Source organism: Anguilla anguilla, chromosome 6 (assembly GCF_013347855.1).
Source record: "Anguilla anguilla isolate fAngAng1 chromosome 6, fAngAng1.pri, whole genome shotgun sequence".
NCBI lineage: Eukaryota > Metazoa > Chordata > Actinopteri > Anguilliformes > Anguillidae > Anguilla > Anguilla anguilla.
Window position 1 is genome coordinate 6,191,807 of NC_049206.1, and position 27,802 is coordinate 6,219,608.

At 48.2% G+C, this 27,802-nt stretch overlaps 3 protein-coding genes across 10 annotated transcripts in view; all 3 read right to left on the minus strand.

The window, feature by feature from the left end:
* Window positions 1-2,528, minus strand: part of tfa (transferrin-a) — a 78,532-nt gene extending 76,004 nt beyond the window's left edge. For 4 of the 8 annotated variants that reach the window (XM_035423114.1, XM_035423115.1, XM_035423111.1 and 1 more), the window contains exons 1-4: window positions 2,371-2,528; window positions 1,992-2,143; window positions 1,226-1,328; window positions 315-506 (exon numbers count right to left, since the gene is read on the minus strand). In XM_035423114.1, coding sequence (XP_035279005.1) covers window positions 315-506; window positions 1,226-1,328; window positions 1,992-2,143; window positions 2,371-2,410 — 487 coding nt within the window. In that variant the 5' untranslated portion in view covers window positions 2,411-2,528. The remainder of the gene's footprint in view (window positions 1-314; window positions 507-1,225; window positions 1,329-1,991; window positions 2,144-2,370) is intronic. The other 4 variants (XM_035423113.1, XM_035423119.1, XM_035423116.1 and 1 more) reach the window with 1 other exon arrangement.
* Window positions 2,529-10,716: 8,188 nt separating this feature from the next.
* ubxn7 (UBX domain protein 7) lies at window positions 10,717-18,386 on the minus strand. Its single transcript, XM_035424096.1, has 11 exons — window positions 18,261-18,386; window positions 16,604-16,760; window positions 16,341-16,408; window positions 16,119-16,184; window positions 15,856-15,968; window positions 15,198-15,344; window positions 14,661-14,751; window positions 14,418-14,548; window positions 13,308-13,779; window positions 12,850-12,929; window positions 10,717-11,928 (listed from the first exon to the last, which is right to left on the minus strand). The coding sequence occupies exons 1-11, from the start codon at window positions 18,328-18,330 to the stop codon at window positions 11,767-11,769; spliced, it is 1,557 nt and encodes a 518-aa protein (XP_035279987.1). The 5' UTR covers window positions 18,331-18,386; the 3' UTR covers window positions 10,717-11,766.
* Window positions 18,387-19,805: 1,419 nt separating this feature from the next.
* On the minus strand, window positions 19,806-27,644 carry ppp1r7 (protein phosphatase 1, regulatory (inhibitor) subunit 7). The gene is made up of 10 exons (XM_035422124.1): window positions 27,477-27,644; window positions 25,781-25,876; window positions 25,352-25,407; window positions 24,965-25,030; window positions 23,884-24,014; window positions 23,479-23,641; window positions 22,994-23,110; window positions 22,587-22,691; window positions 21,850-21,936; window positions 19,806-21,534 (listed from the first exon to the last, which is right to left on the minus strand). The coding sequence occupies exons 1-10, from the start codon at window positions 27,514-27,516 to the stop codon at window positions 21,358-21,360; spliced, it is 1,038 nt and encodes a 345-aa protein (XP_035278015.1). The 5' UTR covers window positions 27,517-27,644; the 3' UTR covers window positions 19,806-21,357.
* Window positions 27,645-27,802: the final 158 nt, after the last annotated feature.

A 27,802-nucleotide genomic window follows, 5' to 3' on the forward strand; every position in this document is an offset into this window, starting at 1 on the left:
CACATAGGCATGTTGAAAATGTTTAAAAGCGCACTGAAATATGCCCAGACATGTTGAAATGTGTTAAGAACATGCTTACACGTGCTGTAAGCACATTTAAACACACGGGCAAGGATTTATACACATTCATGCACACAGAGTTACCGTAACACTTTTCATCGCACTGGCAAACATGACTTTCACTCCTGTCCTTTTCATCCGCCACCGGTGTTCTCAACACAATAAGGCAATATCATGGGAATGTCTCCTTGGACCTATTTCACTGCATGGCCTAAAAGAAACTACATGGCCCACAGTGCAGTGCGGCAGATCACCTTTCACAAGACTTTCATCGTCGATTCCACCCCAGGAGATCCGATTCTGAGCTAGCAGAGTACCGATGGGAATTTTCCAACCAGCAGACTTCCCCAGGCCCGTGTGACATGACTTCTTCCTGTTCAGATCATTGAACCCGAAGTTGGTGCCCACCTTTGCCACGGCAACAGCGTAGTAGCAGGTGTCAGAACCTACAGGGGAAGGGGGTGGAGACAACTTAGTGAGTTTTCACCCTGCTTTCTCTCTCTCTCAACCCCACTGTCTGTGTCTGTGCCTTTACCCCGCTCCCTCCGTTTATGCAACATAGAACCTGTAATCACCGACTGAGCATTCAACAGTATTAGATTAAGGAAGCACATAGACAAATATCATACCATTCATCACAAAGGAACGATTCTCTGTTGAAAAAGATTGCCTCTACACATGAACTCCCCCCTCCTCCCCCTTGCCCCACCACCCCATTAACGGTGCTGCAATCCTTTATATCAGGAATTTTCAACCAGTAGCTCTGGAGTCAAATGTGGGCCACTGTAGTCCTAGCCATTTTATCATTGAGAAAAAAAAAACGAGACAGGGCACACAAGCCCCCCTGCTGGAGTTATATAGCTATGCATCCTCAATCTTATCCAGAAAGGGCCGGTCTGGGTGCAGGAACACACCTGTTCTACTAATCAAGGTCCTTAGCAAAGACTCTAGTGGTTGATTAGTAGAATCAGGTGTGTAACTGCTTGGTTGGAATGAAAGCCTGCACCCACACCGGCCCTTTCTGGATAAGATTGAGGACCCCTGCTCTATGGTGTTTATTTCCATGTATATATAATGTATTGACCTATGATTCATGATATCAACATAGCTGTATTCTTATCATAACCTTCACCCTTCACTGCCGTGTCGAAACCCCCTGGCCTACCTGGGCCGTAGTCCTCGGCGATGATCGGGTGCAGGTCGTAGTTTTCGAGTCCAGCATGGTAGATATCACCTCCATCTAGGGTAACAGCATCTGCATCCCTAGCCTGAGAGAGAGTTTTGAGTTTTAACAAACCTTTATTGTACAATACACAGCCAATGGCAACAACAAACCAAAATTAAGAAAAACAAAATATATACATATATAAAAAACAAAGGGAGAAAGAAAAACAATAGAACGCACAATTAACACAAATCATTGGTTACACCATCATCTTAGTATGCTGTTAAATACTAATTCTCCTCCCTCCAGCCTACACTCAGCCTCCCCATGGCACCACCTATCCTGAAAAAACACAAATGTCCTGCATCTTACTGAAGTCTGCTGACACCCTTGATCTGATGAGAGACTTATGCATCTCAATGATGCTCACCGTTACCCCCGCTTCTACTTTTTTTCCTGCTGAGGTACACAGCCAGAGAGAGAGAGCGAGAGAGAGAGATGCAAAATGCACGAAGGACTATTTTTTCCTAAATACATTACTTTCTTCGCCAGCAGGCACCGTTCTTTTCTTTAATTTCACCCGCACAATCTATTATAGGCTTTTATATGTATTTTAAAAACCGTACTAAAAACTAAAAGCTGTTATGAGCAAAAATGTTTTTAATCATTAGTCAGACGTATATTAACGTCAGACGCTTTGAAATTCACATCAATCAGACTTTTCGCCATAGATGCCGGCGATAGAGTGACAGCGCCGTCCACTCACCTTAATGGCTTTTATGCAACCATCTGCCCCTTCTTTCTGCACGCACGTCAAAAGGTCCTTCAGTTCATTTTTGCCCGCTAGGTCGTCACATTTCTTCTTCTCTGCTTCAGACTGCGCGCACCATTTCACCGGAGGAGCTGCCAGTGCCGAGGCTGTGGGGGGAAAGCGACCAGACAGCAGCGCCACACCTGACACGGTTATTCTAATGATCGTACTTTTTGCCCCATCATTGCCGTGCACGACTCTTAATTGCAGCGCTAACACTCGGAGAGACAGTGGTCAAACAGTTGCATCGTCATTCTAACCATTGTTCCTCATCATTTTTAACGTTAATTTATATAATTCTTTTTATTAGGGAACAGAAGGTTCGGTACTTTACCGAGGCATCCAATGAGGAGCAAAGACACGACAGCCTTCATGTCTGTGGGATTCTGGCGTTGTTACCGATTGGGAAAAGTGCAGATGAAAACCAGGCCAGCCCCGCGCCTTTTATACGCGACGGGTGGGCTGAGTTTGCTGGAAAAAAACTCTGTTTGTTCAAGCATTCCCAATACCTGGTCCACATATCTGGACGCATAATACACCGGCAAACACGACCACGGGTGTGCGGGGGCTCGTGATCCGTTCCTGAAATGGAGGGAATTGTTTCGGGTCAATTTGGTAGGCTACAGGTCGTTTCTTCACGTTGGGATTGCCGCGCAAATTCCCCTGTATGTTAATGGTATGCTAGCAAGTGTTGAATGTGAGCAGCAATGTAATGACAATGAGTCTCCCCAGTATTTGTGTACATGTCCACAAACAACTTATCAAGGTGCAAAAAGGTGAAAAACAACATCAATACTAAGTAAAATGAGCTTGTAGCTCAGATGTTGCTGGTTCTAAAGTCGCTTTTCCACCGACTCGACTTTTTTGGTTTTCCATCGGGCAAAAGTTGTGGATAGTACCAGGTACTTTTTTTGGTATCACCTCCGTCGAGGTTCCAAGCGAGCTGAGGCGATACCAAAAGGTTGACGTGAAAGCACTGCAGACCACTGAGTGGTCAGAGCAACGCGTTTCATGCGGTGTCGCTATATGACAACCAGCTACATTGACGGGGGTACTGTCTGTAGTGGAAAACAAAGTACCTGGTACCAACAGCGAGTAGAGTTGAGCCGGTACCATGCGGTGGAAAAGCGGCTTTATTTACGCACGTGTTACGGCAGTATCTCATTCACATTGTTTTACGCGCATCAGTTTTTAAATGAATCTGGCTGTGAAGAAAGATACAGCTGAAGAAGAAGAAGAAATCTGCTCCATTCAGGTCAGGTATCATTCAGGTTAGGTGCCGAGAAAGCTCGACCTTTGAGCGACCCTAGGTTGCCCAGTGGCAGAACGGCCGACCGGCGTCAGCCTCGTCCCCGTTCCCGCCCAAAAACCCGTTCAAATTACACTTCTGCACTGTGTTTAAAACGTGTCACAAAGTGCTCTGTGTGACAAAATGGGTTATGACAAGATCTCTTTCTTTGTGTGCGGATTTTTCTTTTCCCTTTCTTTCCTTTTTTTTTTTTTTAAATCAAGCAAAGCAAAGCAAACAGAGAGTGTTGAGAAATTTGGGAATTTCTAATCCGAACAAGGTCTCACAGGTTGACACCGCAAGCCAGTGGGCACATGATAATGTTTTGTCAGTACACACGGCAGTTGGACATGACCAGTGACCAGGGTGTGTGCGGTTGACTGGGTTCGGGGCAGAATTTCCTGCCAGATCCTGACTGGGCCATCAGGTGGCCTTGGATATTGGGAGTGTTTGCTCAGGAAACTGAACCAATGACAACAAACTTATTATGCTCACATACCCACCCCCCCCTCCCCCACCCCCCGCCCCCCAACCAACCCACCAAAACCTTTCCCGTTACCGCTCTCTCTCTTCTGCTAAAATGAATGTTTTCAACATATTTGGGCTGGCAGGTGGTCCATCCTGGTCATACGCTGGATTTTGAGGGAGCCTCAGAGCTTGTGCTCTGCTTCATTGACTCCCTTACATTACATTAGATTTACCAGTTGCTATCGTCTATCCCATGTGCCATCAAAGGAATCTTCCTCCAAAGACTATTTAAATAGTTATAGTTCAAAGACACGCCAGCAGTATCCTACCCTGGATTTGAACCTGCACGCTCAGTACCCTTTCCAAATTACACTATACTGCCCCCCCCCCCCCCCCCCCCCCCCCCCCATCCCCCACTACGCTACGCGTTGCGTGCGAACCGCACGCCTGCGGGCTTTGCACTTCTGGCGAGACGACCCGTGACCCGCGACCCGCCAGGCAGTGCTCCCCCTAAGAAGAAACGGGCATCACGGGCGACCCCGCAAAAATACAACTGGGCCTTCGAAACCGGGCACAGAAACGGCGTGCAGTCCGGATAGACACACGTTAGGTAATTCAGGCTGTTAAGATAACATGACATGCGGATTGCTCCATCGACATGGTGGAGCAATGGTGGTGCGATGTGGGGTTTTTTTCCGATTGGGGGGCGGGGGGGGCTCACATGGCTTTGAAGAATTTACTGGCTGGCTCAATTCCTTCCCGACAAGAGAACATTCCAGAATGGAGGAGGTCTGTTGGGTTTTTCCACATCGTACTCAGAGAAACAACAGAAAAAAAACTGAGAAAAAAAAAATCAGAGAGAGGACCATCCCTTTGACATGCGAAAGTGCAAACTTGCAGACACATCTGGCCAATCAGATTCCACCTAAGAGGAGGTGGCTTTCCGTGATTGGGCAGTGGCTGTCACAGGCTACCGTTGCCACATCTCAATACAAATATTGAAGCAGATTGCATTTATAAAGCGCTTTTTCCACTACGGGGACACAAATCGCTTTACAATTAATGCCTCTCATTCACCCATTCACCCAACGGCAAACGGCAGGCATGCAAGATGCCAACCAGCTCGCCAAGGGCAATGAGGTGTTAAGTATCTTCGCTCAAGGACAACTTTGATGCTTTTTTGCCCAGAGGGGTCGGGACTCTCAAACCGCCAACTCTCCAGACGATGGCTCTGGCAACTATCTCCCCATATCTCCCTCTCTGTGTCTCCCAGTCTGGCTCCAGGGGCTGGTGGGAAAAGTGCCTTGTCATGACCGCCCCGCCCGCACAAGACAACTGCATGAAAAAACTCGGATCGGAGCTGCCCCCCCCCCCCTTCCCCGCTGGCCCCCACTTCCACTGTTTGCCGAGCAAAGTTCAGTGGACCTGGAGGGACTGCCGCCCCCCCTGGTCACCCCTCACCCCTCATGCAGGGACGCTGCCACAGTGAGCGTGTGCGGAGGAGGGCGGGCGGTGAGTCAGCGGCTCTACGGCGAGGGTGAAAAAAAAAAAAGACCCAGGAGCAAGCCGAACGGCGGAGACGCCATGATGAGTCGGGGGAGCGGGCAGCTCCGATCGGAGTTTTGTCATGCAGTTGTCTTGTATACATCGAAGGGGTGAAAAAAAACACACACACACACACACTCGCTGTCTGAAAACTGTCTCAGCTGTGTGCAAAGTGCCGTTTTAATGCTGTGCTCCAACAGCATTTTCACTGAACTGCCCCCACAGAAACTCTCAGGTGGGAGGTCACTGCAAGAGCTTTACTCCCCGCCCCCCCCCCCCCTCTCACACACACACATTTTAATTCTTTATTTAGGTCCACATTTATAAAATACATCATAAGGACCCAAATATATTTCAGTTGCTGTCTGGTGTCCTTCACTTGAGTAGCAGAAAGCACACCAGTAGGGATAACGCAAACAAAATGCAGGTTAGACATTTGCATCTCAATTGCACCGACAGGAAACATTATGGGTACAAGAAACATCTTCTCCTCCAAAAACCGCGACTGCCTATAATGGAGGAAACTGAGCAATATTCTGCTAGTCGCTTTGCTCTCCATTTTGCCAGCCCCATTATCCTAAGACCTCTGACCACAAGCCTGTGGACATGGCCATGGCTTCCAAAATATAAAAACTAGAAGTTGACACTTACACCCTAGTTCTGTTATGGCTTGTAGTAATGGCTGGTATTTTAACTGTTTAGCAAGAAATGCTTCTTCTAGGCATCGAAGGCACGGCCTGCTTCCAGTAGGAACTCTCTGTGGTCCTCATCAATCACAGCAAGACCAGGTTTGTTTGCACTTACATGCGTACGCATGCGTGCACGCACACACACACACACACACACACACCGGAGAATCTGATAACCCTATTTGTTTCCATTTCGTCATCTGTTACATGTGCCGCTGTTTGCCCAGCGCGGTTCTGGCCCACAGCTCTCCTGGCCCTTCCCCACGTTGTCTCCGGCTTTGCGGTTCTCCCTGCCAAGCTACTCTTTGCCGAGCATTTATTGACGAAATTCGTGACATAAACGCTCCACAGCACACACGAGTCGATTGATCACCCAACGGGCTTTTAGAAACCAGCAAGTGCAGAACTTCTGCTTTTTTTCCCCCACCCCCCCCCCCCATAATACTTTTAAAATTTGCGAGTTCAGAGGTGGAGGGCGATGCCTTTGACGACAGCGTCTCTCGTTGCACACTTCGTAGAAGTGGAGGCCGGCCAGCCGCCAAAAACCGGCCTCACAGCATTGCCACCATGTAGTGGGCAGCGTTATAGCATTGACAAAACTTTCCAGTGACATTGGGCCTCACTCACCAACCGTTCTTAAGAAGAATGTTCTTAAAACCCACTTGCGCAGTTTTCACGAAGATTCTGACATTCACCAATGTTCTCTTATTTCGGTTTTGTTCTTAGGTAAGAACAGAGTCTATGCACAGTCAAGAGCACACTTACGCACATTTGAGTGCTGACATGTTTGTGCAAAACAATTGGTTATTGCGTTTTCTTCAGTTCTACAGTTGTATAATATTATAGGATTTAAATTGCAATAATATTTTTATCATTTCTAATATTTTTGTAATGATTATTTTCATTATGGTCTTTTAAAATAAACAAACACTACACTAACACTTCATGGTGGACAAATGGCAAACACAGAAACAATGTACCAGGTTAATGGTAAATATATCTGCATAATTTTCATTTCTCGATCATAATGTGTGTACATGATTGTTAACAGTTAGCCTACATGTACCAAGTACCTTCCGTTAATGGCATGACGCTAATAACAACAAACAACGGAGTTCATGACTCGCTTCCGTTGTCGTGCGTTCCGCAGGTCCTCGGCAACTCGTAATGTCGGAAATTTATCATGTGATCAGCAGTGGGTGATCTCATTGGTCCGCCTCCTTTACATCCCCGGCAGACACAGGTACTGTTCATGTGATGAATTTATGCCATGACCGCCCGAATGCAAACACCTCGTAAATACGACTTGGTCACGTGATGAATTTCTGACTTCACGAGGACTGGTCCAAATCAGAGACTGTAAAAAATAGGTCCAAATGCACAATCTGCATGTGCACACGGCCCTGCAGTCTCACGCCCTTTTATGGGGATTGGCGGGGCGTTTACCTATGCTAATTAGGAACAACTGGCACGCACTTTCAATTTACGAGGACGATGAGATTCATCGTTATAAGAACACAGGCACGAACAATTCTGCGGTTTGAGAGCGCGTCACGAATCTGACGTAGACTTTTCTTAGGACCTTTCTCAAAAACAAATTTAAGAAAAAACTTAGGAAGATATTGGTGAATGAGGCGCGTTGTGAGGACTGCCGGGTGGCTCCTGTTCAGTATGAAGCAATGGAGACTAACCCATAGGGTCAGAGGTATTACAGATTGCGTTTCCCCCCTGATACAGCAGGTAGAACGTTACCCTTGGGCCCCTCGCTGTCCGATCAGGTCATCCAGATTACAACGTGAGACCACCCACGCCCCCCCCCCTTCCCAAGATCGATCCATACATGCCAGGGTCATGTTCCGGGCATGCTACCGTCACACTTTAACTCCCCATTGATTACGCGTCCGGGAAAGCTCGTATGAACTTTCAGCTCTGAGCGGCGTGCAGGTGGCCGCTTGCTACAATCCCACTCTCTCTCTTTCTCCCTCTCTCCGCCCCCCCCCCCACACTCTATCTCCACCCCCCCTTCTCTCTCTCCCCCTCTCTCTCACTCCCCCCCCCTTCTCTCGCTCTCTCCCTCCTCTCTCTCTTGCTCTCGGACAGACGCGGTGGTCGCGGCCGGCTTGCGAGGGAGAGGAAGGCCGCGCGACGCGTGGCGTGAAGGTCGGGCCCGAGCTCGGGCCTCGCCGTAGCCGTCTCGAAGCCGGGGGTTGGTATCCCGGAGCGGTGACATCACGCCCTGCCGCCACGGCGACGGAGTTCTCCCGCTCCGGCCGTGCCGACCTCAGTGCGGGGGCGGAGAGGGGGGCGCGTAGCCTCAATATTTCAACAGCTGTGCTTGTCCCTCCATCTGACCCCGTGCACACTGTCAGAGGCCAGCAGGGCAGAACGTGCAAACAGCCGACGAAAGAAAACAAGTCCGTGGATGGCGCATTGTGAGGTAACAGCTACAAGACGCTTATCGATGATTTGGGGGGGTGGGGGGTGGGGGGTGGGGGGTGAGTAACGTTGGAATGTGGTCTACATGGGAGGGGTGCGCAAAATCTGCAGAAATAGGGGTAACACGCCTGTACCCCGGCCAAAAGTAACAAGCACCCAGCTCTCTCTGTCCGTCTCTCTTGTAAATGCACACACTCACACGCACGACCAAGGACAGATGCTCTGATCCACAGCAACATGCAGAGGGAGCACTTTTTTAAAACACACAATCCACTTATACTGTGCACCAGTTGAGGCAAACTACCTCGCTAAGAACACAGAAGGTCAGAACAACAGGTGTTGGAAAAGCACTTATTTATTGGTTGATTTGTTTTTGTCTCTCTCTTTTTTTCTTTTGCAGGAAAATATTACAATATTAAGACAAGTTGTGTAAAAACAAAAGTTTGGTCCCTCAAAGCACATACTTTTTTGTCTTTTTCTTCTTGTTTTTAGTCAGTCTCTCACACACAACTCTACTGCTACGCTGTGTGTCGTTATATACAGGAAAGATTCTACTTTGCCGGATGCATCCAGCAGCTTCAGAACCACATGGAACGAGGCGAGACGGGGCAGGGTTTTTTTTTTTAAATAAGCAAAGGGATCCTTCCTGGACTCCACCCCTTTCTGCCTACCTGCACACAGCTAGTCCAGCCAGGTAAGATCACAGCTCAGAGATGTTCGAGTGCATGGGGGGGGGGGGGGGGGGGGGGGTCGAACCTGTGTTTCTCTGCATCTAAAACGATAATGAAGCCTGTTTCCCCACCGTTCTAAACACTGGCCCACCGTGCTTTCAAACGAGTCCTTAAAAAATCCAAGCTAAACTTTGTTAAAAACTGCACCTTGCAACATACAAATGACAGCGGTTTGCCGAAAAATAAAATATAACAAAAAAGCAAAGCTAGGAGGCTATTTACAAACTCCCCGCTCTGAACCTCTATTCAAATTACCAACCCCCCCCCCCCCCCCCCCCCCAAGCCCCCAACCCCCCCCGCCTCCCCGCCTCCCCACAGTGACAAAGTCATAGTCCTAACTGATCCACCACTCTGGGCCTGACCCTAACCCTCCCCCACCACCCCATACAGCTAGAGGGATGCAGGCTTGTTTTAGCCCAACCTCCTCCATCTTCCCAGGGAGGGTGGGAGCCGGTAGGAGCTGCAGGAGAGGACTACCCTGACAGGGCTGGGGAAAGGCATCTGCTTCTGACTGGAAAAGCTGCCGAACGACCTCAGAGAGCCAGTCTATGACACTGCGATGGCCCAGCGATAAGCCAACGATAAGCATGGGACTGAGGACCACTTACACACCCTGCTTATCCCTCACCCACACCCCCCCCCAAAAAAAAAATACAGTTAAAAAATTCCTCTGGCGAGTTGTGCTAAAGTACTCCCACGGCAGTTTTTAACATCACCAAAATCATTGCTATTCACACAGGAATAATATTTTCTATTGTTAAAAAAAAAAAAAAATCTTTTCATAATTTAACAAGATGCATCAACTGACAAGATGGCCATCATCAGTGCCCTGACATATAGGGAATTTACACAACTGCAAAATGGTGATGATGGGGGGAGGGGGGGGGGGCGGGGGCGGCGGGTGACTCACTAATTACATATATGTTCAAAACCCAACACTGCTCCCATCTGGAAGAATTAAAAAACGATCCCATCCCTGTGCGGACTGGTACGTGGTGAGCCGAAAACTTCCAGCTGCGTTGAGCCGGTAGCACTCAGCGAGCTCGGCTCTCATTCGGCCCAAGCCTGCATAGCCAATCAGCGACGTCGCCGATGAGGCACGGAGACGGAGATGCTATTGGGCGAGCAGCGCCTGTGTGGATGGAGCTACAGAGCACGCCCTCTGAAGCGCGTCCTGGCTTTCCGTCACATTCGCATGCAGCAGTTACCCCGGCACAAGGAACGGCACGTGTAATCCGGGCCGATTGGCTAGGGCATGTCACAGTCGACCCCTAGGAGGGGTACACCACTCAAATGCCAATGGCTGTAGAGACCCTGGGGAGTCATTCCATTACTATGTCGTCATAGTTCCGTATTTTAGCAGATGAATAAAATTTGGTGTCAGTTTTTAAACACTGGCCTTAATTTCAGAATAATACCCATCTTGATTAAAAAAAAGGCATCTCCCACAATGCACCTGTAACTTTTTTTTTCAGAAGCACCTGACTGACAACCTGTTTGTTTATTTTTTCGTTTTTTTTAAAAATTGGTAGCCATGTCAACAAATTATCTGTGCTTGAGATGACCGATGGACGATGATGACCAAATGCTTCCTTCAATCAGCAAAAATGGCCCATGGAGACCATCGTGGAAAGACACACCTTCCTAAGCATGTCAAGAAATGTGGATTTAAATCGATGACACTCCTCCCAGCCATTGTGACATCAGCTGAAGCTCCGCCCAACTCATGCAGCCACATTCGGGAAGAAGAAAGCAGGCCAAAATTCCCTTTGTTTTGACGAATATATTTGAGCATCAACAATTTGTTTTTGTTTTTTTTTGTAAATGGGGCAGTATATAAAAAAAAGAAAGCAAATGACTATAACTACACCTCTACACCAGACCTCCGCGGCACAAGGTTAGAACACAATCTCTGAGATACCCCACAGATCTGCCCCACCGTTACTGGTGTCTAATCCGACCCGGGGTCACCCAATCCCATGTCACCTTGACAACCGACTCACAGCTGGCCTATGGGATGCTTAGCGGAGCACCACTCACCAAAGTCTTTCTTTCTGCAGTCAAAAAAAAAAAAAAAACCTTTTCATGACACAATGTCATTAACAAATGTAACCAAAACTGGAGAGGGGAGGGGAAAAAAAAAGTGAAAATGACAACGTGTTGTTTGAGAACAGCTTTAAAAAAAAAAAAAAAAAGGTCCTGGAAATTCATGTCATGTGACCTTACATGTTGGAACTCCCTGAAACACAGGGGTGGAGGGGGTCCTCAGCTGCTCAGCTGTACGCCGACCCACTGCGCTCAAGCCCCCGATTTCGCTCGACATTCGGTGAGAACCTCAACCAGGCCGGCTGAACGCTTCACGGCAACGTGGTACGTCGGCATGTTCAGTTGAAATGAGGACGGCCACCTGTTAAGACAGAGACCAGCGGCTTGCGAGAACACAGATTGGGGGGGGGGGGGGGCGGGGGGAGGAGGGGAGCGGAAGAGGCTGTGGTCTGCACGTTCTTCCTAGGTCCGAAGTCAGAGATAAGGAGAGGCGGAGGGGCGAGGGGGACTGGAGGAGGACGGAGGCCCTAATTTCTCTCCTGCACAAAGACAGTCTCCTGTGGACACAGCCCCGCCTCCTGCAGCGTGATGTCATAGTCCAAGTGGGACAGCTTCCGTCGGGGGAAGTTGGTGACCAGTTCAAAGCGCTCGTTGGGGTAGCCTTTCGACTGCACGTGCTTCACCAGCGCCTACGGGAAGAGAGAGGGTGGGTCAACCGGGTAACAGGCACACCTGACCTGATTTAAAACGCTACACCTGTTGCGTGTGACGTACTAGCCAAAGTGCACGCGCAGCTGCTCTGGCATACGCAAAAAAAAAAAAAAAAAAAAATTAAAAAATTAAAAAAGAAAGATTAATTCCACATTTGATGATATGCCAGCCATACATTTTACGAAGGGGAGGGTCACAGAAAACACACTGTCTCATTAAGCGGGTCTGGACAGTTTGGAGACTACCAGCGACAAATTACTCCCCCGCCCAGCTCCCCACCCGGCAGTCAGCAGATTCAATCCAAGTCCATTTGTGATGTCACAGGCTCTGGCTCTCCGGCTGCAGGGGATGCGACGCACAGAGAAACCTGCTCTAACGGGTCAAGCCTCTGGGTGGGTGTGGCCCGTTACTGCCACGTTTCAGGAGAGGGTCGGGGCACGCCTCACCTCCGCACACCGGCGTCCAGGTGCAGGTGGATGTAAGTGCACCTGTGCCGCGGTCGGCAGGTGGGAACGGCACAGGTAAATTACCGTCTTACCGCGAGCGGTGCGCCCTTACCTGTCGCCAACACCGCTGCTCTGCGCGCCGACCTGACATCTGAACTTTGACCCCGGCACACTCAACATTCCGACTGAGTGGTGGCAAGGTGGGTCCCTGTTCTTGGCGCTCAGTGAGAGAGCCTTACTGTACGCCACAGCGCCTCAACACCATCTTACACAGTGCGCAGTGACATTTTCTGCAGTCTCGTCCTCGTTTCCACATCCGTGCGCAGTGACACATCAACACGATCATGCTCAGTAATGAATGATCCGTGGAAAAAAAAAAAAGAAGAGACTTCACTGTAATTCCTACATTTCCCAGAGAACCCCAGCTCCCGGTGCAGAAGCTCCTTCACTCACCATGAGCTTGGCCTGCGTGGACATAGTGATCTGCTCCCTCTGGCCATCTGGGTACCGAAGCATCAACCGGGCCTTCGGACCTGCAACAGTCAGTCAGCGGCGAAACCAATTACTCAGTTACTTGTACTTGCTGCCAGACACACAACTGGGCTTTCTGAGCGATTTTACTGATTTCTTTGTACTGATCATTTTTTATTTTATTTTTTTAAAATTTGTATTTCAGTATTCTGTATTTTTATCTTTTCAATTCTTTGTAATTGCTTTGATCTTAGTGCTGAATGTAAAGCACTTTGAGCTACATTTTATGTATGATAGGTGCTATATAAATAAAGCTCATTATTATTATTATTATTATAACATTCGGAAAACACATACGCTGCAAATAATCATCATGCTCTGCTTGGGACCGGTTTTGTTGGAAAGCGTGATCTGAATTAGCCGACGCCCGGGTTCTGTACCGTTGTCGTCGGGCTGGTCCAGGTGGGCCGGCTCGTCGGCGCCGGTCTCGGCGGGGGCCGGGCCGGAGTTCTGGGCCCGCGACCCGGCGAAGGGCTCCGGGGTGGCGGCCGGCGAGCTCTCCGGCGGCTCCAGGTGGTTCTTCTTGTTCTCCTCCTTCCTGTGGCTGGACTCCTTGTGCGGAGACCTCCTGTGGCGGGCGGGGCTGTCCGGCCGGGGGGGCGGGGTGGCCCGCGGTGGGGGGAGGGCGTGGCCGCCGGAGGGCCCCTCCCCCCCCTCGTCGTCGTCGTCGTCGTCGTCGTCCGACCCGTCCACGGAGATGAGCCCCTCGCTGTCGGAGAAGGGCTCGGCCTCGGAGTCGTCCTCCGAGCGCGACTCGGCGTGGTCCGGGTTCGACTCGTAGTGCGTCTCCTGCAGCGACGCCCGGATCGCCGCCTCCAGCTGGCTGTCCTCGCTGGCGTCAATCAAACTCTCCTGGGGGGGCGGGGTCAGGGAAGAGGAACAAAATGAGAGAGAGACTTTTGATGTGCCTTCTTTGAATGGCAAAAACACTTTACACAGTCACCTCAAAACCTACCCCAACCCCATATTTTACGAACCCAAATCTCCCACCCCTAGAGAGAGAGAGAGAGAGAGAGAGAGAGAGAGAGAGAGAGAGAGAGAGAGAGAGAGAGAGAGAGAGAGAGAGAGAGAGAGAGAGAGAGAGAGAGAGAGAGAGAGAGAGAGAGAGAGAGAGAGAGAGAGAGAGAGAGAGAGAGAGAGAGAGAGAGAGAGAGAGAGAGAGAGAGAGAGAGACCAAGGGAACTAGGTAGAGGGAAGTAAAGAAGGAGAATGAAAAAGAAAAAGAAAATAAGAGTGATAGATGAAGGTATGGTCTGTTTGGTTTTTTTTGGGGTGGGGGCAGAGGGGGCAAGTAGGCACTGACAATAGTGCATTGGATGGATGTTCATGATCATTATTATCAACCAAAATTAGCTGTAAGGGGGGGGGGGCGGGAGGGGAAAAGAATGAGGAAATAAAAGTGATAGAAATGAAAAACACAAAGTGGGGGAAAAGTGAGAAAAGACCAAGAGGAAGAATATGGACTGGGGGGGGGGGGGGGGGGGACTCACGGAGCGCGCGCGTTTCGCGGGCGGGGGGCGACTGGACAGCCCGTCGAGCTGACCGTGCTCGCTCAGGAACCCCGACACCTGCTCCAGGAAGGAGGCCACGTCCAGCTGGTTCCACTCCACCATCTTCTGGCCTGGAGGTGACACAGGGGTCGTGGGTCAAGGGTCAGCATGGCATCTAAAAAAGTCACGTGCAACACATCTCGAATTGAAGCATTAGTCATCTGTACAGGGAGGGGGGGTCACCTGTACGGGGGTCCAGTATGGAGATATAGGGAAACTTATTCAGTTTGTAGAACTGGATATACCTCTGTCCCTCCTCACTGTCGTGGTAAACCTGAACACATACACACACACTACAGGTGAATTAAAAGGTAAAAACAGGCTGTTTACCTCAAAACAACACCCGGAGAGTTTTCCTGCGCAAGGTCAAGTGTTCACCCACTTTTCTCCCAAATATCCTTGTGTGTGAGTGTGTGTGAGTGTGTGTGTGTGTGAATGTGTGTGTGCGTGCGCATGTGAATGTGTATATGTGTGTGTGTGTGTGTGAGCGTGCGCATGTGAATGTGTATATGTGTGTGTGTGTGTGTGTGAGAGAGACAGAATGCGTGTGCATGTGAATGTGTGTGCGCGTGCGCTTGCGAATGTGTACGTGTGTGCATGTTCGTTGTGTGTGTGTGTGTGTGTGTGCGTTTGCGCGTGCGCTTGCGAATGTGTACGTGTGTGCACGTTCGTGTGTGTGTGTGTGAGTGGGAAAGCGCGTTAGCGGGTGAGCGCGTGTACCTGCCAGAAGATGAAGTGCTCTCTAATGATGGTTCTGACAGCGTTGTTGCTCCACACGTCTCTGTTGAGACACTGGCAGGAGAAGTCCTGCACATTCTGAATGTTGATCATCAGCCACTTGTTCTCCAGTTGCCCACAGTCTTTCGCCTGGGGGGGGGGGGGGGGGGGGGGAAGGGGGAGAGAAAGAGAGAGAGAGGGGAGAGAGAGACAGATTCACAATCTCTTTCCAACAGACCACTGGCAGGTGTAATTTACATTACATTAATTTGGCAGTTGCTTTTATTCAAATTTAGACAATAACCCTGCTCATTATTACTGAGCTATAAAACTTCCGGTTTCTTACGTCCAGCTTCCTGACCTGTACAAAGTGCGGACTGGACAGCAGCATGTGAACAAAGCAGTGGCATGTGTGCCAACACTCCGCTTCGAAGTGAAGTGGAACGGTGGCACACGCATGTGTGGGTGTGCGCATGAATGTGTGTGTGCGCGTGTGCATGTGCAAGTGTGTGTGTGTGTGTGTGTGGGTGTGCGTGTATGCGAGTGTGTGTGTGAGTGTATGTGTGTGTGTGTGTGAGTGTGCGTGTGCAAGTGTGTGTGAGAGTGTGTGCGTGTGTGTGGGTGTGCGTGTGTGTGCGTGCGCACACTCCAGGGAGCTCACCGTCTCAAAGCTGCCTTTGTGCATGAGCTCGATGGGGGGGCGGAAGAGGTCGGCCAGGGTGCTCAGCTTCTTATCCACCGCACTGCCGTTCCGCAGCTCCTGCTCCTGCCGAACTGCCCACACAACAGGGAGCGTTAGAACTGCCCCCACCCCTCCGCCCCTCACCTCCGTGGGGTCAGGGGTCAGCTGTGACACAGACGGACCTGGAAGCTTACGCACAAGATAACCCCTGAATCCCGGGAAGAACATCTGACCCCACTTACTCGTTTCTGTCTGGAAATCCCGGAAGCCGTCGAATATGGACCTCGCTGGTCTCCTCCTCTTTGGCACTGCAGAAGACAAAGGGCCGTTAGAACCCCAAAGCCGGGCTAATCTGCCCTCTGTTAAAGGCCAGGGGCCCGTGAGGGGCGCTATACTGCCTTCTGTTAAAGGCCAGGGGCCCGTGAGGGGCGCTATACTGCCCTCTGGGGCGGGGGACACGGTACCTCCGAACAGCGGCTCCGGCTCCACCAGGATGTCCTGTTTCTGGGGGATGGGTGCCCGCACCTCGTCCCTGAGGGCAAAGGACAACAACACACCTGAGTGACAAAACACCACCGCCTCCCATACAGGTACACACAAAAATCACAGCCCCCACCATACATACACTTACATTAACAAAACAGCCCCCCCATACAGGTACGCACAGGGTTTCAATTTAAAGCTGGGTCAGAAATGCCTCGGTTGGCGGGACAGCGCATGTACTCACTCTGGGAGGGGGAGTCTGCTGCTGGACGCCCCTGCTGAGCTTGAGCTGGTGCTGGGCTCCTCTGCGATCCCCCCTCCATCCAGGAACATGGTCACGGCCATTTCCAAGTTGTTGTCGCAGGCCTCCAACATGTGTTTCCCCACACTTTCAGTGGCTCCTGCAAGCACACACGGTTAGTGCCACACAGACACACATACATACACACACATACACACACAACCACTAGAGACACACACACACCTCAATGTTACTCCCAAAGAGAGAGAGACACACAAACCCACACATACATTGCCCCAAGTGACACAGACACACACACCTCAACATTATCCCTACAGACACACACAAACACACACAACCCCTAGAGACACACACACACACACATCAACATAATTCCTAGAGATAAGCAAACACACAGGCCTCAATATTACCCCTGGAGACACACCCACAGGCCTGCACACAAGCTAAAAGCACTTGCAACCCTGGTACCCTGTACCGCAAACATGTCTATGCCATATAAGCACTTTTACTTGGTACAGGCACAAGAAAAATGCAAGTGACAAGTGCCTGTATTCATTCTACAAGCATTCATACAATTTGACATTAATGACCGTTTCAATAACATTTGGGGCACATTTTCATGCTTTCTGGCGAGTTGCTCGCTACCATTAAAAATCAAGGCAAGTTAATGTATGGAAATTTTCTCTGAAAAATGGGATCACCCCCAACTAAGCAGTGCATGTTCCTTCCCGTGGTTCATTCCAACATCTCAAAAAACTGTTCTTGAAATCCGCTCTGGGAGTGCGCATGCGTTGAAACATGTTGCAATCTTGCTAACGCTACATTTATTTCTTTACCAGTAACGTTACAAGGAGGCAGGACATCGCCAGTTATCTACCATACTGCATATTTTCTAAGCTACAAAGCAATTTCGCTTTAGATCGTTCTCTACGCTGTAGTTTTTGGAACCAGTTCATAAATTACTACTCAGTTAACGATATTGCTAGCTACATAGCTAGCTGGAGTTTGTTGACGAAGGCTTTAATGAACTCCCGTGTTCTGAAATTTATTTCGATTAAACAAAAATGGGGAAACCGTATAGCAAGCTAGACATTATTTCAGACCTCGGTAAAATATTTAGAATTTAGAAGTTTTATCTTGCGAGGTGTTTTCAGAACAAGTAACCAACGGACTAGCTAGATGTACAGTGATAGTACGAACACATCTTTTCGCTAGCTCCAGTTGAAGGATACGTCGAACCACCATTCCGCGGTTAGGAGGAGCCAACTAGCTAGAGGAAAATGTTGAACAGAACCTCCATTTCTTTATTGGACAAATTAAACAATGAAACGCACCTGCATGTAAAAAAATGTGAATTTATGCAAGACTCTCTAAAACTACACCTGAATCATCCTCGCTATTGTCTTGCTGTGATGATCTTCGCTGAAAATTTTAAATGTTTCATTTTGGTGATCATGCACGTTTGCCCGTCCGAGTCCTTTCGATTTTGGTCTTTTTCCCTGTGCATGACAGAGGGGGCGGTAGTTTCTAATGCCCCTCTCGAGTTTTCTGCAGTTTGACTGTGCTTGTCACGATACATTTTTTGTAAATATACCTTAAGGAAAATAAAACGGCAACACTTAAAAAACATATTATTTACCCGTTATGGCTGTAAATTGCTGTATTAACCCGTTCAGCCCCGGAGCTGATGCGTCCCCGAGCGCCGCCATCTTACCGCCGCCGACAACAACACACCGTTGCGCATGTGCACTGCACTGCTACACCCGCGACCTGGAGTTATGCGTCACAGCAATAGATTTGGGTTTATGGGTAGTGTAGTTTTTGTGTATTTTAGTGCCAGTTTGGTTGGAGCATGTGAATAACGAACGTTCGTGTCCTCAAAAAAACCAAGTGTTGAGTCATATAAAATATTCTTACTGCCTTTTGTGCGGAAGCACCCCAGTAACATGAATGGCACGTAAAGCAAGCGATACATAAAACTGAAGTCAACGTTTCTACACTGTGCACATACTATATATAGCCTACAGTGAGCTCCTCAATGTTTGGGACAAAGACATCTTTTTTTGTTTTGGTTAATTTGGCTCCGTACTTCACAATCTTAGTTTTGCAATCAAACAATTCACATGCAGTTAAAGTGCACATTCTCAGCTTTTATTTTTTAATTCACCTATGTCTTTTCATTATTTTTTCTTATTTCTTAGCATCATAATTCCTAATTGCTTGACTTGGGCCTCATGTTGACAAATGGCAATAACAGACTCCAAAGCCAATCAAAAGCCGAGAATCAAGACTAAACATTGAAAGCTCTTATACTTCCATTAAGGGTTGAACACAATTGAACACACCCAACTTCTCAGCATACAATCAAATTCTAGACAATTCTGTCCTTCCCCAACAGTTTAGGGAAGGCCCTTTCCTGTTTCAGCATGACAATACCCCCAGGCACACAGCAAGGTCCATACAGAAATGGTTTTGTCAGGAACGGTGTGGAAGAACTTGACTGGCCTGCACAGAGCCCTGACCTCAACCCCATCCAACACCTTTGGGATCAATTGGAAAGGCAACTACAAGCCAGGCCTTGTCGCCCAATCATTACCCATCCTCACTAATGCTCTTCTGGCTGAATGGAAGAAAAATCCCTGCAGCAATGTTCCAACATCTAGTATAAAGCCTTCACAGAAGAGTGGAGGTTGTTATAGCAGCAAATGGTGGACCAACTCCATATTAATGCCCACAATTTTGCATGAGATGTTAGATGTCCACATACTTTTGGCCATGTAGTGTACGTAGTTCAGCCAATATGAGGGTGATTGGGCCCTGAAACCGGTTTGGTCACATTTCCAGAGTCAGGTTTCCAGTCAGGCCTGCTAAATGGAAACAAATGTACGACAAAGTTTGTGCCTAAAGCCTCATCCTCAAGACTCCAGAGTCCACCTGTCCGTTTGCTTGTCTGCTGATTGGCCCTCGGAGGTGCCAGTGTTCTAGAACAGTGTTGCTGTTAACTACTAGTAGTGATTGCAACATCAGAATTAGAATGTTCATTTAAGAACGTTCTAATCACATATTTGCGATCTTGCACCTTAAAAGGGTTGAAAGTACCCACACCCGAATATTGTGAATTAACCACACATCTTTCAAAATGAAATGGGGAGAATCATGAATCTGGATAGACAAACACAAAAGGCCATATTTAATTTGAATTTATTTAATTATTTAATCTTTTATAATACATTCAGGTTAAAACAGTCAACCAAGCACTTGTAAAAATCAAATTTAAAAAAAGCAAACAAACAAAAAAATAATCCCCCACACTCTCTCCTCCAAGCAGCTTTAGACTCTTCCCACAATCCTCCAGTGCTGCAGATCGGGTGTGGCTGAGGCTTTGACATTCTTTTCAGGTGTCATAGATCTTGTGCAGCCTGTGAGGCTTGTGAAAACATCCAGATGTACTACCACACCCCCACCCCATTCCCCAGACCCCCACGCAGGCTACATCCATCTGATGGAACCAGTACCTGTTCAGTGTTCACAAACACCTGTGGGGGAGGGATTGGAAGAACCACACCCCCAGACCCCTCCAGATCAATAAGAACCAAGCTACTGCACATAAGATTCAAACAAAACAAACATTAACAAAAATCCACAAAACATGTTGTATGCTGTCGTACGCACTGTTGTGTACACCTCAAATGAAGGGTTCTATTGAAAAGAGGTGGGGGGGGGGCATGCCATTTGAAAATGCAACCATACAAAGACAGTGCTCATCAGTGCACACCACCAGGAAAACAAAACTACTCATTTTAGTGTGTTTATTATTTCAAAATAACAGTTTTTTTTTTTTTTTTACCAGAACTTAAATTAAAAGATAAAAAAATAAAAGATCCTGTTGCCTTCTGTGGTCTGCCTGAGCAGAGCGGAGTATACTCTGGGGCAGGTTGATAAATACTGACACGATACAACCAGTCAACATAAAACAGGACAAAGAGGCTATCCCTCGAGAGTGCAAAAGAAATCAATGACGAGAAAAGCCAACCCACTGCGCGAACAGTCTAAACAAGCCCACCTCAATTTGCTTGGGCTGTGTAGATTCCCTTTCCACTGACATAGAACCGCCACAACATGAGTACGTATTCCTGTGTGTGTGTGTGTGTGTGTGTGCGCGCGTGTGTGTAGGAGAAGAGAGCAGGGGAGGAAGGGGGTGAGTGTTATAATGTTATGGAGAGGGGGGGGTCCCTGTTTTGTTAACCAAATCCCAGCATGCACTGCTCCTCCTGATGTAGCGTGGGTGGGGTCAGAGCACTTCTGAAGCACAGGTATTTTTTTTTGACTGTGTGAAACTGAACCATGTGGGGGGGTGGTGGTGGTGGTGGTGGTGGGGGGGGGGGGGGGGGGGGGGCTGGTGCCATAAGAGAGGGCACACACAAACCCACATGCGAAGGGTTGGAGGGAAGTGGAAAAATCTTAAACCCCGTTTCAGAAGGCATCGCACCCACGACACAGCTATGAATAAATAAGGGACTTCCATAAACAAGAGTGCAAAGCCGGAATGTGTGTGTGTGTGTGTGTGTGTGTGTGCGCGCCTGTGTTTACACAAGAGATAGCATGTGACCAATCCTGGGGTGTGTGTGTGTGTGTGTGCGCGCGTGTGGTTCGAGGGTTTAGGTGTGCAGACAGACGTGGGGGCGTGGTGCTGGGGTCCTGGGGGTGGGGCTCACTGGCACGGCAGGGGGGCGGGGTCAGAAGCGGATGAAGGTGGCGTCTATCTGCCGCACGGTGGGCAGCGCCAGCATGATCTTGCGCCTGTACTGCGGGTCCTTCTGCAGCGGGTTGCGCTCCAGGTACACCGTCTCCAGCCCCCGCGCGTTCTTCAGCTCGTCCAGGTCGCCCCAGTTCTCGATCTGATTATCGTTCATCTGAGGGAGGGAGGGAGCGAGGGAGGAAGGGAGGGAGGGAGGAAGGGAGCAGGAGGGAACACGGAGAAAGGGAGGAGCAGAGAACGAGGGAAGGAGGGAGAGGAGATAGAGATAGAGAGAGAGAGAGAGAGAGAGACACAAAGTGAGATCAATTAAGTCAGTTAAGAGTTTGACGTGGTTCACAGGAGTGGAAATGCAAAGACACATGTATGCGAGCACCACCGACAGTCTACAGAGAGAGAGGTGTGAGGAAATGACTGCGCCCGTTGTTGCGCCCTGTCACTTGAACGCACGCCTCACCTTCCCTGCGCTTACCCAGAATTCCTGCAGCTCCGTCAGGTGGCTGATGTTCTCGATTCTCTTCACCCGATTGGCGGCGATGTCCAGAGTCGTCAGCTTTTTCTAACCCAGAAAAGCAGTACAGACATGAGAAGAAGAAGGGTTTGGGTGGGGCGGGGGGGGGGGGGGGGGTGAAAGGGATGGACTGTGGGGGAAAGCATGGAACTCTGGGAACAGTAGTTCTGTGGCTAAAACATTTACATCGGTGAGTGAAAATAGTTCACACAAAGTAGACCCAAAGTTGCCAAACCTGGCCCTGGAGAGCAACAGAGTAGAAAAGCTACTGGTGTTTGTTTCACTTTAAAAATCAGCAACAAGTTTACACCCAGGAAACTGGGCGAGGCGAGCCAACAGTTAAATGGGCAACGAAAGCCCTCAATCCCATGATTAGGCGGCAGTGTAGTATAATGGCGAAGGAGTTGGTCTCGTCATCTAAAGGTCACAGGTTTGATTCCCCAAAAGGACACTGCCGTTGTACCCTTGAGCAAGGTACTTAACCTGCATTGCTCCAGTATATATCCAGCCGTATAACTGGATACAATGTAAGTCGCTCTGGATAAAAGCGTCTGCTAAATGCCTGTAAACTAAACTCATGACCGCTGAAGAAGACACAGAGCAGATGACGACCTTGTGGAAGGGCAGAGGTTGTGCTTGTGTTATGTAGGCGAGTTTGTGAATGGCACTGCTGTAGGGGGGGGGGGGTCCTCACTCACGTTGTTTTCCAGGCCCTCGATGACCTCAATGCCATTGTGGCTCAGGTAGAGCTCCCGTAGGTTCACCAGACTCTGCAGTCCCTCCATCTTAGTGATGCGGTTACTCTGGGGGAAGGGTCAACACAGGTCGTCAAGAAAAAACCGATACGCGCACACAAGCCTGAACTGAGCCAAAGCACGGCCTGAACCTTCCAAGGTTTCCAAGCTCCTCACAAATAAGGTTCGGCTGAACCTTTGAGCAGGCTGGCTAAATCAACCGATATCAATAAATGCACATTTTTGAAAACAAAAGCTCAAAAACATTTTTTAAAAGTATGCGCAACCTTATTTCTCTAGTATGCAGTGAGTCACGTGCACAAAGGTGACCTGAAGCCAGGCCAGAGGGACAGAACAGGTGACGCGCTCACCTGGATGCTGAGCACCGTCAGGTTATGCAGCCCATCCAGGTTCTGGAGTTTGGTGATTTTATTGGTGCCCAGAAACAAGCTGTCCAGGGAGGAGAGAGAGTCCAGGTTCTCTATCACCTACAGACACACACACATAAACACACACACACACACACACACAAATTAAGATTAAAAATATACACAGGCTGGACAGAAAGGCATGAATGTGCAGGGTGAAAGGTATGAGAGACACATGAACGTGTGCACACAGGCGCACACACATACACACGCATGCCACTGCAAAGTACCACGCCTGCCATCCCAATATTATCCTGGGTTTTGTAATTACCATGGTTACTCGCCATAATGGCTTTGGGTGTCACTTGGGACAAAAGCACGCATCAAATGAATAAAACGTGAACCCAAAACAAATGGGCTGGTCCGAAGGAGCCTGGAGCCACACGTGACCTCGCTATGCGTTCGACCTCTGACACCTCACCCCTCACCCGGATGCGGTTGGAACCCAGCTCCAGCATCTCCAGGCCAGTCAGGTGGGCCAGGTTGTCGATGGCGCCGATCTTGTTGTGCAGCAGGAAGAGCTTCTTCAGCCGGGTCAGCCTCTCCAGACCCTCCACCTTCCTCAGGATGTTAAAGGACACATCCAGGACACTGAGGCAGAGAGAGAAAGAGACAGAAAGAGTGAGAGAGATTAAGTGTGAGAGTGAGAGAGACAGAGAGAAACAGAGAGAGAGAGATTAAGTGCATGGGTTGGTGAGTGTGTGCATATTAGTCAAACTTCAACTGCGGGTCCGTGTATACACATAAGAAGTGTGTCCGATTATGAGGCATGTGAATCTTGTGTGTGTGTGTGTGTGCGTGTGTGCGTGCGTGCGTGCGTCCGTTGGACTCACTCCAGCTCAGTTAGGTTCTGCAGGTTCTCCAGCCGGCGGATCTGGTTGTCATAGAGATCCAGTTCCCGTAGCAACGTGAGGGTCTCAAGGTTCTCGATCTTCTTGATGAGGTTCTGCCTCAAAGACAGAGTCTGGGGGTGGGGGGAGTGGGGAGAAAGGGTCCTGTTAACTTTCTTCCAAATATTTTCCAGTCAATTTCTGCTTTAACCTTTGGCCAAATGGCACAATCACTCCCTTTTACGCTCCATCCTACAGCTCTCATTTTTGGACGTAGGATCGTTTTCTTTTTAGAGACAAAGCACCTCATGGACCTGGCTTGTAACTCACATAGAGTAGTCTGAAGACTCGCCACAAGGGGGAGCCATTAGCGCTCAAACAACCGAAACCGGTGACACTTCCAAGCACTTCTGGCGTGCCGGAGCACAGTAACGGGGCTGCAACGTTAGAGTGGCGCTTTTTGTCTTGTGTGGCAGCAGCGACTAGCCAAACTCGCAAACAAGCCGAACCGCGTGACGGTAAAACAGGTTTGCATTTGAAGACACCAACATTACGCGAAGTTTCCACCGTTTCGTCGCCGGAAGAAGTACAAGCTGATGACACACAACGGAACACCGAGACGTTTCGCTTTTTTGTTCTCTAAGCCAAAGCACACTCTGTTGACAAAACTCACACTTCATTGCCAGTTAACTACAATAGCTGAATGCGAGAAAATCAACCTAAATAAAATCATCTGCCAACCACTCGACCACACGGTTTTATCAGACTGAATGCACAAGGGCTGAACATGGATGACAATGCAAAAGACTCTTCTTTTTTGTGCTTTTCTGCCTTGTGTTATTTCCCAAATGAGAGGCAGAGACAGATGTGGCCTACTTAAAGACAAGAAACTGACTGAAAAAAGCAACTCCAAGCAAAGCTGACGTCATTTTAACATCATTCACAATGCAGGTACAGGACCCTTTAGAAGAAGCTGGGCGTTCGCTCTGCACTGCGCACAAGCTGGATGCATAGGCCACCAAAAAAAAAAAACCCACAACTCAAAAACTATGAGCCAGAGGATTCTGGGATAGCACGGACCCACCTTAGCCTTCCTCAGTACCTCCAGTCCCTCAATCTTCCCAATCCTGCAGTGAACCAAATCAACATCCTGCAAAGAATTTTTAAAAAGGATGAAAAGAAAAAATAGTAGAGAACAAAAAAAAAATGGGATAAAAGGAAAAAAAAGTGGAGAAAAAAAGATTCAAAAAACAAGTTTGCTTCTCAGCAGTGGAACAGCAGAGAAAGACAACCTACAAAAAGTATTAACGATGTATTAACTGCAATCCAAATCTTACTTACTGCAGTGTAAGACAGGTTAAATGTAGTTGAAACAGACTCAATGGCTCTTCTTACTGGAACATGTCGTGAGAATATTAAATTGGGAAACCATAAAAATCTGAAAAATAACATGCCCGCATCCAATTATTACCTCTTCCTCCGGATCCAGCGTTATGGTATCCATGTCAACAGGCACCTCCTCTTTTCCTTCATCGGGTAAGGATGAGAGAGGTAGAGAGGAAAGAAGCAGGGGAGGAATTGAGAGTGAGAGGAACGAAGGGAGAAAGAGAGAGGCAAAAGAGGGACGAGGACAGGTGAAACAACGTCTTAATACATACAGGACCAAAACACACATCGTTTGACTGACAGCTCTAAAAGTCATCACGTACAAGCTTGCATTGCGCACATACATGCACACTTTTGAGACTTAAACACAAGAACAAACAGCTCTGGTCCTTTTTTTTTTTTTTTTTTTTTTTTTTTTAAGTCAGGGATGCCTTAGACCTTGTCATATGAAACACAGATTAACCGGGTTAGCCAGGTTAGTGGGTAACCACAGAGACGGGGGAGGGGTCCGCACCTGTAGGAGGGGGCTCCTGGGGGTCCACCTCCCCATTCAGACTCTTCCTCTTGGTTTCCTCATCCCCGGATTCCTCGGATTCACCCTTCCTGTCAACTGGGAGAAAATAAAGAGTGAGATGCATTCTGAGGTTCAGTACAGAGATCATGACAGAAAAAACAGGATAAATAATACTACTACTAAGAATAATAATAATAATAATAATATTCAGTAAGAGTCAATTGCAGTGTGCTTAGCTGGAGTTTAAACCTCAGGGCTAAACCTTTCTACCCTAGAACTGCATTACAACTGGAATCGTTGTTCCAGATTTGCATAGCTGTTCCAGTTCTTGCGCAGTTCTGTTGTCTTGAGGTTTAAACTCCCAACTAATCGTGCAGTTGGTGTTATTATAATAATGATTATTGTTATTATCGCTAATAACCAACTCCACACTGATCACATAACAGCAAGACTCGGTAAAAAAAAAAATTACATTTTTTTTTTTAAACACACAAAGTTAAGACTATCGTGAGCTTACTGCTTTGAATAAAGCGGAATAAAATCGATTTAAACCGCAACACTGTCCCCGCAACACAGAGTAGGTTAGCAAAAATTAGCAGGTTAGACGATGGATGGAATGTTCCCCACACCTTTCCAGAGTGAAATTCAACACGCCCTTTAAAGAACGCTTGCTAAGGATTTTCTAGCACTTCGTGGCTGTTGAACCATAATGTTGAATTAATTTCAACAGATGGCCAATATACAATCGTAACAATAACCAAATACAACAGTAACCAGACCCAACCTCTTTCAAACAATTTAATCAAAATCCTTCCCCAACATTTAAAATGCTGTTTCAAAATTCAAGCATTCCGAAGTTCAATGACTTGAAGCACCCGTGGAAACATTGATAGCCGTCAGGCATGTCGTAGCATCACGGATCGCATGGGAAAAATCTTTCAAACGACGATAAACTTTGCTCAAAAGACAAGCAATGTCAAACAGATAACATCTAATGTCCACAGCTCGGCACATTATCTTCAATCTATCTTAGGTTAGGCAGCCACTGATATACCAATATAGCTGCAAATAGCCTAATCATACCTAGTCCACTTTAAATTGTGCATACCTGCAACTAGCTAGCTACAGAAGGACACTCAGGCCCAGAGAGGGAGTGAAATTAACGTTAGCAAGCAACCCACCGTTAGCTATCTAAGGAAATGCGTCTATGACGCAGCAAAAATTAACAACAAATAGATTTTTTCCCCACAGTCCACCAAGACACAATTATTCGGCCAGCTAGCCTGCAAGTCAGTTGTATAACGTAGTCAGTTAGCGAACCATTCAGTCAGCTGCATCATCTGATTTTGCTAGACAGTTACAATAAATTTACGATAAACGCCAGTAATTGTTGATCTATTTATTAAAATACGAAGCAAATAATATCACCAGTACAATTAATAACGATGCTTAATATGTGGCCGCCGAAATTCACCACAGTAAAAACTGTAAACAAGATGACTATGGGAATGAATAGCTAACGGGAAACATGCTAGCTAGCCTGATCGACACGACACGATTCACTTCGCATTTTAGATAGCACTCGCGGATCTTTCACTGTCATTTAAAATTCTGATAGCCAAAAGCCCTATCCCACTGACACGCGATTCCGTTTTAGCTAATATTAAGAAGACAGCTTATCTTAATTTTCACTCACCTTCCATCTCTTGCGATTCGCTCACCGACAACGAAGCCATTTTTCCTGGCTGTTACCCCACCCTCTAGGTCATTTCATAAACTGACAGCTTCGTAAGCCAATGATGGCAGTGGCTCTGTGCACCTCGCAGGAAGAAGGTGGTTTTCCCCCGATCAGTACTGCGCAGAGAGGGATGTTTAAAAGAACGGGGTGGGCCCGCACGGTCATCGAGCGTAGCCTACTACCTCTACCCCTGTGAGGTTCGTTAATTTGCGCAGTTTTTCTCCAAAACAAGTGAGCCCACCATCACTGAAGTAAACGCAGCGCAACGTATTTAATTGACGTAA